This window comes from Schistocerca gregaria, chromosome 3, assembly GCF_023897955.1.
Source record: "Schistocerca gregaria isolate iqSchGreg1 chromosome 3, iqSchGreg1.2, whole genome shotgun sequence".
Taxonomy (NCBI): domain Eukaryota; kingdom Metazoa; phylum Arthropoda; class Insecta; order Orthoptera; family Acrididae; genus Schistocerca; species Schistocerca gregaria.
Genome location: NC_064922.1, coordinates 679292274 through 679306845, shown reverse-complemented (window position 1 = coordinate 679306845; position 14572 = coordinate 679292274). Strand labels below are relative to the sequence as shown.

The following is a 14572-nucleotide window of genomic DNA, read 5'->3' as shown; positions in this document are numbered from 1 at the left end:
AGTTTTGTTTTTTGAGTGTATTGTGCCTGATTCCTTGAATTTTTATTTTCTTGTGTATAACTCTAGCATACAGATTGTTAGTCAACAGCACAATGTGAATTCTGCTTCCAACTTATTAGGCAATAATTTGGAATGTGAGTGAAAGTTAAGGAACTTGGTGTGCTTTGGCATGGTTGAAACATTAATTAAAAATAAAAACATAGCAATCCTGGAAATGATAGATATGAAATATAAAGGACAGTAACATGTTAATCCAGTTTTAGTATGTGAATACTGCAACTAAATATGCTGCTTATAGATCTTATAATGGAGAGAGCTGTTGGTGTTATTTAGTAATTCGTTATAAAATGGGAAGGAGATACAGTATGTGAACTTACTGAAGAGCCCTAGAACCAAAGTTCTGACAGGTAAATGTCACAGCCTTCTGCAGTATGGAAAAAACATGCCACACATGTTTTGGAAGGTATCTGTGAATTGTCATATGAAGAGGAATTTGTGATTATTGCAAAGAGACAGTAATCAAGATAATGTTGTTAAGTTGTAATGGGAAAGAAGTTGATAGTTTTACTACCTACTTTTGAAATCTGGTAAATGCATGCGACTAAAGGAATCAAACATAAATACCTGTGAAATATTAAATTAGTGTTCCAGTGCCTCATATAGTAACACACATTTTAAAGCCAGTGTGTCCATATATTGTTTCCATTTTTAGATGTATGAGTGATAACATTAATCAAGAGGAACAATTCATTGAAAAAACAGAACACAACACAAGACCAGCATGTGCAATAGACTTCACATTGTTGTCCTTGGTCTACAGCATTTGTCAATAATAAAAAACGATGTTTCTTGAGAAGTTATCATTGATATAATACAGTGAAGCTCTTGAACTAAGAAATTATCCTCAACCACATATTCTTTGCTTTAAAAAAAACTGTTAACTCTTACAATTACAATAGGAAATGAAACAATAACAATTTTACTCAGGTACAATGACATTGTTAAAATGGTGGATATGCTCTTTCTTACACAAAACATATGTTGTAAGAAAGGATTGGCAGGAAAAGTAATTGTTTCATGATTTCTCTATAAGACATGCCAAACCTTTGGATTTAAACTATTCACAATTTCATAATGGTTCATCGAAGTAATATTAAAATTACTGGCAGTTATTTCCATAATCCATCATCATAGCATCAAATATAAGTGTCATCTCTGAGACGTCTCATGAACACTGGCTGTGTATCTGTAAGATATGTGCTGAGATGTGCTGATCGAGAGATGCCCCCTTCTTTGCACGTCAGCCAGTAAGTATCGAGCAAACCTTTGCCCTGGAAAACAGAAAACAAATAAAACTGTCAGTGATAGTTACGAGATACATCCCAATGTATTTCTTTATTGTTTATTCTTCTTTTGATAGCTGGGCAAGTTTTTTCACACTTGCAGTTGCTATACATGTGTAGAAAAATTTCTATTCTTGAAGCCGAGAGTTACTAGTGGAAATGACATTGTTTATTGGAGATCCCATGTATTTGTAAAATAAAAATTACCATGACCCAAATGGGCTACAGGTTACTTACATTGGGAGGAATGCTAGAAGTTTTATATTATTCAATGAAATGTCTCAAAATCTCGTGGAATACTCATTATGTGGCAAAAACTTCAAGATACACAATTTATACAAGGTTATTCATAAGTTTCTTAAATTTTATTTTTGTATTCTTGTATACATCCAGGGCTTCAGAAGATGACTTTGTGTAAACTATAAGACATACAGAAGATAGACGCTGATTAGTGGATACAGCATATCTTCAAGATTTTAACATACATTACAGGTGCTCAATGTAGACACTGTTCATGACATGGCAAACATTAAAATGTGTCTGAAATTCAGTGAAGGTGCTTACACAAATTTCTCAGGAAGTTGCAACAGCAGCCCACTTATGAAATCTGTTACAATAACAGTGCAGTGATTTCTCTACACCTTCTGACACACCTGTCCCATAGTACAACTACACCACAGTGCATATTATCAATTGAAACTTGCAGAGATGCTCTATTGAGAGATGCTCTATTTGCAGGACTGCTCTATGCAGAGATGCTTTATCCACCGATGTTTGTAATTTTTCTGTATATCTTGTACTTTTGACATAGTTATCTTCTGATATCTCAGAGGTACTTACGAGTAATCTTGTGTATTGCTCTTGAAAGCTCTTTAATCACAAAAGTAACAGATACAAATCTACTTGTGAATGAATTGTAGATCAGGTACCAGTCAATGTTTTGGGGAGATGCATTACAGTAATCAATTGTATGGTTGAGAAGATTTGATGCAATCATCTAATACAACCTAGGGGAGAGTACAATGTTTCCTACTAAAATTTGCTTTAACATAGCTAGTGTAGAACAGTAGTTTGAAAACAATTGATAAGTTCCTTTGCTGGTAGAAATTTTGTGTACATACTATGAGGTCTTTCAGTGACTACTAACAGCCTATATTCATGGCAGAACAAAGACTGAAATATAGAACCAGTTGTCGAAGGGAAACTAACCAGTCATATATATACTGTCAAGAAAAATATTCCAGCTCTAAGAATATAATCAATGAATCTGCCGCTGCAGTTTAGTGCATAAGTGACTAGTGATGGGCTAATGAAAATGAGAGTCTACAGACTATGTTGTTTTATGACATATGGATATGTGTGCTCGCAATATGTAACAGCATCACGAATGTATTTAATAGTTATGACAATGACACATGAATGTGTCAACTCATTTTAAGTTGACATGGCTTAAAGCCACAAAAGTCTGCACTTGATAATGGCCTAAGGCCAAAATTGGAATTGTGAAATAAAGAAAGTGTTACAATCACTGGCGCAAATATGATGTCTTTTATAAAATTCTACATGACTGTGAATCCCAGGTATAAAAAGTTAATTCATTGTCAAAAGCTTTCTCTAAGTCTACAATTACTAGAAATGTAGGTTTGCCTTTCCTTAATCTATCTTCTTAGATACGTCATAGGGTCAGTATTGCCTCAGGTGTTCCAACATTTCTACAGAATCCAAACTGATCTTCCCCAAGGTTGGCCTCTACCAGTTTTTCCATTTTTCTGTAAAGAATTCATGTTAGTATTTTACAGCTATGACTTATTAAACTGATAGTTCTGTAAGTTTCACACCTGTTGACATTTGCTTTCTTCAGGATTGGAATTATTATATTCTTCTTGAAGTCCAAGGGTATTTTGCCTGTCTGATACATGTTGCTCACCAGATGGAAGAGTTTTGTCATGACTGGCGCTCCTAGGGCTATTAGTAGCTCTAATGGAATATTGTCTATTCCCAGGGCCTTGTTTCGACTTAGCTCTTTCAGTGCTCTGTCAAACTCTTTATGTAATACCATATCTCCCACTTCATCTTCATCAAAGTACTCTTGCATTTCCATAATATTGCCCTCAAGTACATTGCCCTTGTATAGACACTCTGCTTTCTCTTCTTTGCTTAGAACTGTTTTTCCATATGAGCTGTTGATATTCATACAAGTGGTTCTCTTTTCTCCAAAGGACTCTTTAATTTTCCTGTAGGTAGTATCTATCTTAACCCTAGTGCCTCTAGAGCCTTACATTTGTCCCTCTAGCCATCCCTGCTTAGCCATTTTCAACTTCCTGTTGATCTCGTTTTTGAGAAGTTTGTACTCCTTTTTGATTGTTTCATTTACTGCATTTTTATATCTTCTTCTTTCACCAGTTAAATTCAATATCACTTCTGTCACCCAAGGATTTCTACTAGCCCTTGTCTTTTTACCTACTTGCTGCCTTCACTATTTCATGCCCATTCTTCTTCTACTGTAATCCTTTCCCCCATACTTGTCAATTGTTCCCTAATGCTCTCTCTGAAACTCTCTACAGCCTATGGTCTTTTCAGTTTATCCAGGTCCCATATCCTTAAATTCCCACCTTTTTGCAGTTTCTTCAGTTTTAATCCACAGTTCATAACCAACAGATTGTGGTCCGAGTCCACTTCTTCCCCTAGAAATGTATTACTATATGAATCATTTCTTTTATCTCATCATACATTTCTTCAATCTCTTCATCGTCTGTGGAACTAGTTGGCATATAAATTTGTACTACTGTAGTAGGCATGGGCTTCGTGTCTATCTTGGCTACAATAATGCATTCACCATGCTGTTCATGGTAGCTCACCCATACTCCGATTTTTTATTCATTATTAAACTTATTCTTGCACTACCCCTATTTGATTTTGTATTTATAACCCTGTATTCACATGACCAGAAGTCTTGTTCCTCCTGCCACCAAACTTCACTAATTCCCACTATGCCTAACTTTAATCTATCCATTTCCCTTTTTAAATATTCTAACCTACCTGCCCGATTAAGGGATCTGACATCCCACACTCCGACCTGTAGAATGCCAGTTTTCTTTCTCCTGATGATGACGTCCTCCTGAGTAGTCCTCACTCAGAGATCCAAATGGGGGACTATTTTACCTCCGGAATATTTTACCCAAGAGGACTCCATCAGCATTAACCATACAATAAAGCTGCTTGCCCTTGAAAAAAATTACAGCCTTCGTTTCCTCTTGCTTTCAGCCATTCGCAGTACCAGCACAGCAAGGTCGTTTTGGTTAATGTTACAAGGCCAGATCAGTCAATCATCCAAACTGTTGCCCCCCCCCCCCCCCATCCCTCCCCCCAACTACTGAAAAGGATGCTGCCCCTCTTCAAGAACCACATGTTTGCCTGGCCTCTCAAAAAATACCCCTCCATTGTGGTTGATCAGTCAATCATCCAAATTGTTGCACCCTCCCTCCCTCCCCCCAACTACTGAAAAGGCTGCTGCCCCTCTTCAAGAACCACATGTTTGTCTGGCCTCTCAACAAATAACCCCCACTGTGGTTTGCACCTATAGTAAGACTATCTGTGTCACTGAGGCATGGAAGCCTCCCCATGAACAGCAAGGTCCACGGTTCATGGGGGGGGGGGGGGGGGGGGAGGGTCTAGGTCAGGTGTGACCTTGGAATACCATGTTGGCTTGGGTGAAGTTTGGTAGTGTGTTGAATGGAGCATGGAGCTCAGAGAGCATTGCACACACTCAAAAACGTGCAGAGAGTGAGGGAAGCTTTTGAACATAATATTGTGCCCACCAACAGACATGTATTTTAGAGGTGAGTTGAAGTAGTTTATGCTGAACCCTTAAGGAGATCAAATTTTATCCTTTCAAATGGCACTGAAACTTATTCCCAGATACAAGGAAGCTCAAGGTATTTCCCATACTGCCATGATAAATTTGCTAACCAGAATACCTGGTTCCTTGAATAATTTGTTCACTTCTGATGAAGCCCATTTACAGCTTTGAGGCTTCATCAATATACAATTTGTGCAGTACTGATCTCCAGTGAAGCTCAAAGAGCTGCATGAAAAGCCAGTGCATTCTCCCAAAGTGACAGCTTGTGGTGGATTTGACGTTTTTGGGATTTTAGGCCTTTTCTTTTAATGATGCTGGATAAATAGTGACTGTTAATTCACATTTAGCAAGATGGGACATTAGCTTAGTTCAGATGCATGACACGTCATGGCTGTTATTTGTGGAATGTTTGGAAGTGCTATCACTTGTTTTGGAGGCATCACTTGGTCTCCTTGGCCATCTGACGATTCTGTGCAAAATATTTTCATATGGGGATTCTTGTAAGACCATGTCCTCTGGAGACGTAATAATGAATATACAAGAACTTAAACAAATGCATCCAAGTTAGAGAAAAATAGTGCTTCTAATTCTGATGATGGGAAAGAAACAGATCAAGGGTACAAAAGTTCAGTCAGTTCCAAAATGTCATATCCAACAATTGAAGGTTTACCTCCTCACCCAGTAAATATCATGACCAAGTAAGCTACAGAGTTCTGGTAACTACACATGTGCAGTATTTATGGGATTTATTATAACAGTGGTTATGCAATGGCCATTAAAATGCATTAGAAATTTTTTTAGTAACAATGTATGGTATGCTACTTCCCAAGCAGAAAAAAGTCAAAGGGAGCTTTGTTGACCAATTAAGTGTGACAAAATGAGTGTACAGAAAAAAGGAATAATTGCCAAAACCAAATTAATTTTAATACATCCGGTATCAGATACAGTATTTTATATAAACTGAGTAAAGCCAAATTTGGCTGTCAACCATGTAGGAAGGCACTGCAAGTTAGTGTTGTGAGGATGGTCACACTGTATCAGAGGTGATACTGTCATCATTAATTGAGGGTACTCTTACCACAGAAACTTGATAAATCCTAGGAAGGAGAGGAACATGCACTGAAGAATAATGCATGGTACTATTTGCAGTTACACCCTACAAAAGAGATGATTCCTAAGCTATCATTCGACAGATATTTCAATAAGCTGGAGGAAAACGAAATAATAATAATAATAATAATAATAATAATAATAATAATAATAATAATACTAGAAATAATGACAATACTTTATTCAACATTGAGTGGCACATTGCATATGTACAAAAACAGGCTACAATTCTTGATACATAACACAATAATACGTTCTTCTGAATACATCATTGATTAACAAAGTCATTAGATTTTAAATAAAATGGTTTTCTTAACACTGTTTACAAATATTTTTCAAAACACTTCTTATTTTGCATGTAATTATGATAGTCCTTTAATGTGTCAAATAGATTTTGTAACAGGAATTTCTGTAGCTGAAATTTAAATTTCATTATGGAAAGGTCCATAACTACTGAGCAGTGCTGGCCTAATTTTAAATACGCATATTGTGGACACTTTTAGTTCTGTTTGTGGCTGCTGATGTAAATTTTTTCTTTATTTTTGGTATTTTACTGATTCAAATCAGAACAAATGTTGGGCTGCAATCTTTTAGCAAATAATATGGCTTTTAGAATGTATGTATTTACTAGGTTAGCACACCACTTTTTCGTAACAGGCCACAGCATGGTTCCTTGTATTTTGGTCCACAGATGATTTTTATAGCTCATTTTTGGAATAGCAATAGCTTATTTAGATTTGCTTAGGTTGTTTCTCCCCAAATTTCTATTCCATGACAGGTGAGAGGAAAATAAAACATGGTATGCAGTCTTTAGGACAACAGTGTCTTTGCTGTACTTACTAACCATATTAACTGCAAATATATTCCTAGACAATTTTCATGAACTTACTTGCTAGAATATCAACATGTGTGTTCCATTTTAGAATATTTGTTTGACTGAGGAATTTTACACTAAACTCTTTTTTTACTTATTCATTATAGAGTAATTTCATCATTAAAACTACTATTCTTGAAGTTCATTAGACATGTTTCCCTTTCATTAAAGCATTGAACAATTTCATTTGTCACATTATTACACTGGGTCTCTAGTTCATTAAATGATTCCTTTTTATACTCAATGGATGTATCATCTTTACACAGAACTACTTTGGATCTTTGAATGCAATATTTTATGTCATTTGCATAAATTAGAAACAGAAGAGGACTCAGTACCGAGCCCTATGGCATTACATGTTTTATATTAATAATTTGGATTTGTGAACACCACTTTCATCTTCATTGTTGTTGTTGTTGTTGTTGTTGTGGTCTTCAGTCCTGAGACTGGTTTGATGCAGCTCTCCATGCTACTCTATCCTGTGCAAGCTTCTTCATCTCCCAGAACCTACTGCAACCTACATCCTTCTGAATCTGCTTGGTGTATTCATCCCTTGGTCTCCCTCTACGATTTTTACCCTCCACACTGCCCTCCAATACTAAATACGTGATCCTTTGATGCCTCAGAACATGTCCTACCAATCGATCCCTTCTTCTAGTCAAGTTGTGCCACAAACTTCTCTTCTCCCCAATCCTATTCAATACCTTCTCATTAGTTATGCAATCTACCCATCTAATCTTCAGCATTCTTCTGTAGCACCACATTTTGAAAGCTTCTATTCTCTTCTTGTCTAAACTATTTATCATCCATGTTTCACTTCCATACATGGCTACACTCCATGCAAATACTTTCAGAAACGACTTCCTGACACTTAAATCTATACTCGATGTTAACAAATTTCTCTTCTTCAGAAACGCTTTCCTTGCCATTGATAGTCTACATTTTATATCCTCTCTAGTTTGACCATCATCAGTTATTTTGCTCCCCAAATAGCAAAACTCCTTTACTACTTTAAGTGTCTCATTTCCTAATCTAATACCCTCAGCATCACCCGACTTAATTTGACTACATTCCATTATCCTCGTTCTGCTTTTGTTGATGTTCATCTTATATCCTCCTTTCAAGACACTATCCATTCGGTTCAACTGCTCTTCCAAGTCCTTTGCTGTCTCTGACAGAATTACAATGTCATCGATGAACCTCAAAGTTTTTATTTCTTCTCCATGGATTTTAATACCTACTCCGAATTTTTGTTTTGTTTCCTTCACTGCTTGCTCAATATACAGATTGAATAACATCAGGGAGAGGCTATAACCCTATCTCTCTCCCTTCCCAACCACTGCTTCCCTTTCATGCCCCTCCTCTCTTATAACTGCCATTTGATTTCTATACAAATTGTAAATAGCCTTTCGCTTCTTGTATTTTATCCCTGCCACCTTCAGAATTTCATCTTCAAGCAGTACAAATTTTTTTCAGTATTCATGTAAGACTTTATTAGCACATGAGCAGTGTCTCTTATACCAAGGTTCCATAACTTATCTAATGGATAGTAGAGTTCACACAGACAAAAACTTTTTCTAGCTCAAAGTAAATATCTGCAACATGTTGCTTGGTCTCAATTCCACTTATTACCTCTTCAGTTAACTGAGCAGCTGCTGTGCTAGTTGATTTATATTACATTGTGCTTGTTAACAAAGCTTATAATTCTTTTATACACAGAATGACTTTTTCAACTGTTTTGGAAAAGACAGGAAGTATTGAGATTATAGAATGAAGGCTTTCACGACCGGGTGACATGGCTGTTGATATACTTTCCAGAATGTGAGGTCATGGTCCAAGAACTTTTCTGCTCCCCTTTCTCACAATATATAAGTCGCTCTCAGACACCCGACCAGTCAGTCAGCAAGACTCAGCGGAGCAGCGCCTCTGATGAAGTCCAGTGCAGTCCTGGACAAAACGTATGGAGCAGAAAAGTTCTTGGACCACAACCTCACATCCCGGAAAGTATATCAACAGCCAGTGTTGAGATTAGTCTGTAGTTTTCAGTTTTGTATTTTTGCCCATTTTTGAAAGACCAGTGTTATCTGGTCTATTGCTGCAGACAGAGAAGCAGATACTTTTGTCTGCATACTTTTAATACATTACTACTGAGGCCATCATGCCACGCAGAACCAAAGATTTTAAAGAGCTAATGAAGTTCATTATTTCTTTGCAGTTTGTGAGGAGTAGATATATGTTATGCTGCAATCGATAGCCTTTAAAGTAATACTGTAGGTTGTCTTGTTTGTCATTGATAGCTTCACTTACTGAAGAAAATTATTCACTGAAAATATTTGCAGTTTAAAGTTGTCTTTTATGACTATACCACTGTGATCAACAATAAAGTCCATTCAGGATTTGTCTCTGCCTGTTCTAAACCTTTTTATCTCCCCCCACCAGTTGCAACATTCTGTGAAGCCTTAAGCTTGCTTGCAATATATATAGTTGCTTCTGGTGTGTATTAACAGATCTGTATATTATTTTTGATGAATTTTTAAGGCCTTCTTTAGCTTCAGATTTTCCTCATTATTCAGCATAGCGCTATGGACTAATTCTAATTTTTCAATTGCTTCAATGACATCATTATTTATCCAGATACTTTTGCTTATATTTTTTGTTTAACTTTTGTGGCTGCAACTGAGCATGTGGCATCACAACAGTACAAGAAGACAGCAGCAAAGCTATCATAGAAAAAGCTATTATTCTCAAACCATGGTGTGTGTGCTAACATGAAGCTTAGTCTGTTGATGTTATCATTATACATAATTCTTTGGTGTACATTAGTGCCTTTTAGTGACAAATGGCATCTCCCTTGCTCCAACTGAGGCTGTACTGGCTGATGATTATGGATGGCTAGTTTTAGCACAGATGTGCTGTAGGAAAGATGGGTGATGTTTGTTATTATGTTCTCCAGGCAATTTGTTGCCAATTTCTGGAGTTGGGTTGTTGGTAAGTGGGGTCGGATTTAATTCATCAAGTAGAAGGTGCAGCTTTTTGGAGTTGGAATCGTTGGTTAATAAGTCCATATTTATATCCCCTGCTATTATAATATTTACATGACCATTTATCCAAGAAAATGTACTGTCTATATATACAGGGTGTTTCAAAAATGACTGGTATATTTGAAACGGCAATAAAAACTAAACGAGCAGCAATAGAAATACACCATTTGTTGCAACATGCTTGGGACAACAGTACATTTTCTGGCGGACAAACTTTCGAAATTACAGTAGTTACAATTTTCAACAACAGATGGCGCTGCAAGTGATGTGAAAGATATAGAAGACAACGCAGTCTGTGGGTGCGCCATTCTGTACGTCGCCTTTCTGCTGTAAGCGTGTGCTGTTCACAATGTGCAAGTGTGCTGTAGACAACATGGTTTATTCCTTAGAACAGAGGATTTTTCTGGTGTTGGAATTCCACCGCCTAGAACACAGTGTTGTTGCAACAAGACGAAGTTTTCAATGTAGGTTTAATGTAACCAAAGGACTGAAAAGCGAGACAATAAAGGATCTGTTTGAAAATTTTCAATGGACTGGGAACGTGACAGATGAACGTGCTGGAAATGTAGGGCGACCGCGTACGGCAACCACAGAGGGCAACGCGCAGCTAGTGCAGCAGGTGATCCAACAGCGGCCTCGGGTTTCCGTTCGCCGTGTTGCAACTGTGGTCCAAATGACGCCAACGTCCACGTATCTTCTCATGTGCCAGAGTTTACACCTCTATCCATACAAAATTCAAATGCGGCAACCCCTCAGCGCCGCTACCATTGCTGCACGAGAGACATTCGCTAACAATATAGTGTACAGGATACGGTGATATGCATGTGGGCCGCATTTGGTTTACTGACGAAGCTTATTTTTACCTGGACGGCTTCGTCAATAAACAGAACTGGCGCATATGGGGAACCGAAAAGCCCCATGTTGCAGCCCCATCATCCATGCATCCTCTAAATGTACTGGCCTGGGCCGCCATTTCTTCCAAAGGAATCATTGGCCCATTTTTCAGATCTGAAACGATTACTGCATCACGCTATCTGGACATTCTTTGTGAATTTGTGGCAGTACAAACTGCCTTAGACAACACTGCGAACACCTTGTGGTTTATGCAAGATGGTGCCCGGCCACATTGCACGGCCGACGTCTTTAATTTCCTGAATAAATATTTCGATGATCGTGTGATTGCTTTGGGCTATCTAAAACATACAGGAGGCGGCGTGGACTGGCCTCCCTATTCGCCAGACATGAAGCCCTGTGACTTCTTTCTGTGGGGACACTTGAAAGACCAGGTGTACCACCAGAATCCAGAAAAAAGCAGTACATCTGCATGTGAAGCCATTCCGCCAGAAACGTTGTCAAAGGTTTCGGGTAATTTCATTCAGAGACTACGCCATATTATTGCTACGCATGGTGGATATGTGGAAAATAGATATGAAAAAAAAACTTTCTGAGTTTCCCATTCACCAAGAAACAAAACTCATTGCATATGTTTATTAGTTTCAGAAACATAGATATGCCAAATTGGATGATTCTTTTTGATACACCCTGTATAATATGTTATCAGGGCATGTCACTAAGGCCATGGCTCAAAGAAAGATTGAAGAAGACGAAATTATTACATAGGCAGTAGAAAAACTTATCTCAAAATCTGGCAGAAAATTAAAAAGGGATTATGGTCATATGTAAAGTACACCAATGTGCAACAGCAATGATAATTATACCAATGACAGTCCCATTAAAACAGAATTACTAAAGCACATTTTCCCCCACTTCCTCCACCAAAGAAGAGTAAAACTTCCTGAATTCGAATGAAGAACAGCTCCCATCATGAGTAACTTAGAAGCAGATAGCCTTGGTATAGCGAAGCAACTTAAATCACTTAATAAAGGCAAATCTTCTGGTCTAGATTGTATGTCAGTTAGGTCCTTTTGAGAGTGTTCTGATGTAGGCTGATAGTTCCATATTCAGAAATCAACAACAACCACTTGCTCAACAAATGACTTGCACCTAAAGATGGGAAAGTAGCATAGGTCACACCAGTACTCAAGAAAAGAAATAGCAGTAATCCAGCAAATTACAGACCCAGATCACTTACGTTGATTTGCAGTAGGATTATGGAACATGTACTGTCCTTAAACATTACAAATTACCTCAAAGAAAACGATCTATTGACAGCATGGGTTTGTAAAATATGCTGGTTGTTAAAAACTACAAGTACTGTATTCAGACAGAGTAATGTTTGCTGTTGATAGGGAATCACAAATTGATTCCTCATTTCCAGATTTCCAAGAGTTGGCACTGTTTCTCACAAGCGTCTTCTAACCAGTGGAGTATTGTTTCAGTTGTGTGACTGGGTTCATGATTTCATGTCAGAAGGGACACAGTTCGTAGTAGTTGACAGAAAGTCACAGTAAAACAGAAATGATATTTGGTGTTCACCTCTGCTGTTCCTAATCTGTATAAATGTTGTGGGTAACAAGTCATGAAAAGATCAAAACCAGTTGCAAAATGATTTATCCAAGATATTTGTATTGTGTGAAAAGTGGCATGTACCTCTAAATAAAGTAAAGTGTGAGGTAATTGACATGAGTATGGGAGGCAATGCATTAAATTTCAATTATATGATGCATCACACAATTTTAAAGGTTACCACTTCAGCCAAATATCTAGTTATGAGCAACTTACATTGTACATATAAATTGTTGATGAAAATACAGTGTTGAAGGAAGTGTGAACAGAAGACTGCATTTTATTGGAAAGACAGCAGGTGCAACACATCTACTAAAGAGACTGCCTACACTACACTTTTCCATCCTCTTCTGGAGTATTGCTGTGTGGTATGAGATTCTTACGAGATAGGACTGATGGAAAACACTGAAAAAGTTCAGTGTTGGGCAGCTCATTTTGTATTACCATGAAACAGGAGTGAGAGAGCTTTACAGATATGATGCATGAGCTGGAGTGGCAATCCTTAAAAAAATGGTGTTTTTCGTTGCAGCAAGATCTTTTGATGAAATTTCAATTGTTTACTTTGTATTTAGCTTGAGAGTGGAACAGTAGAGAAATAGTCTGACAGTGGTTTGATGAAAAGTCTGCCAGGCACTTGCAGAATAGTCATGGAAATGTGATGTACACTATTCATTGGAAACAGGAACGTGAAGTATTCTGTTCTGGGAATGGTAACATTAGTGAGAAATGCATGTGGTCTTGTGACCAGAGACAGTATTTTAAAATAAAATGTCGTCCTCTGGAACATTATCACTTAGCCCGAAAAAATCAACAGTTGATATGGTAGCATCAGATCATAAGCCTACACTAAGTTACAAACTAGATTTATAATTGTTTACAGGAAATCAGGTGTTGTTTGGTCTTTAAGTTTCAAAGAAACTAAAAGCAGTGTATTCACAGAAACAGTAGCACTGCACCAGAGGCAGGATGGGACCCAGGACTGTCAAAGACTTCTGTGGTGAGGGTAATGTGACCTCACAATGTGGTAGCCAAGTTAAATAACAGTTATTTATATATTTATGTGGTACTTTCATTGCAGTTTAAGTAGCTATTCTTGCTTCATTTTGAAAAAATGGCACTCATTTTATGTGTGGTGCGGTCTCCTTTTAAAGTTACAAAATTTACTGTGGAAATTTTCCACACCTGAAAGATTGTTCCAGGGTATAACTTGGTCATACAGGTAGGAAGAAATATTCTGCTCAAATTTAAAAGTGTTGCAATCAAGAAAGTCTTGTTGATACAGTATTTAATACCAAGAAATGGAAAATTATTAAGACATTAATGAAACATCGTTCATTTGCAAATATCGTGTGTTCTATGTTAGAAGAAGTTCTTCCATTTCAAGGTATGAAATGGTGTACGACTGATGAAGTATGACTTAATTGTCTATACGAGATGTTACTAGTTTTAAAAAAGTATAGCATTTTACACACCATAAAACTCTGTAACTGCACAATTGACAATATTCCCCAAATAACTTTGGTATATTATACAGCACTCAAATCAGTAGAACTCTTAATGTTTACAAACACCGCAGAAAACACAACCTTACATCTCACAATGACAAAGACAGTACAACATTGAGGTTTAGCCTTGTTATGAGTAGTGCATGTCCCTCCCCTTTCGGAAGTTACTGGAATGTAAAGTAAAATTGAATGATAAGGAGTATTTCGCTATTCAAATGGATAATATATATATTAAAAAAAAAGTATTTGGAGAGTGCATCAGTCCTGAACCTTATGAAAGAACAGTACTAAGTATGACTGGTACCAGTAAATTCAAGCACAAACATGGTGCAGTAAGCACAGTTGCAATTGCTTATGACGGTATAGGAGTACGA

The 14572-nt window shown here is 37.3% G+C and overlaps 1 protein-coding gene across 1 annotated transcript in view; it reads right to left on the bottom strand.

Moving 5' to 3' along the window:
• Positions 1-392: 392 nt before the first annotated feature.
• The window catches only part of LOC126354404 (uncharacterized), a 356054-nt gene continuing 341874 nt past the window's right edge, over positions 393-14572 (bottom strand). Inside the window, exon 13 of the mRNA XM_050004016.1 lies at positions 393-1331. Coding sequence (XP_049859973.1) covers positions 1197-1331 — 135 coding nt within the window. The 3' untranslated portion in view covers positions 393-1196. The remainder of the gene's footprint in view (positions 1332-14572) is intronic.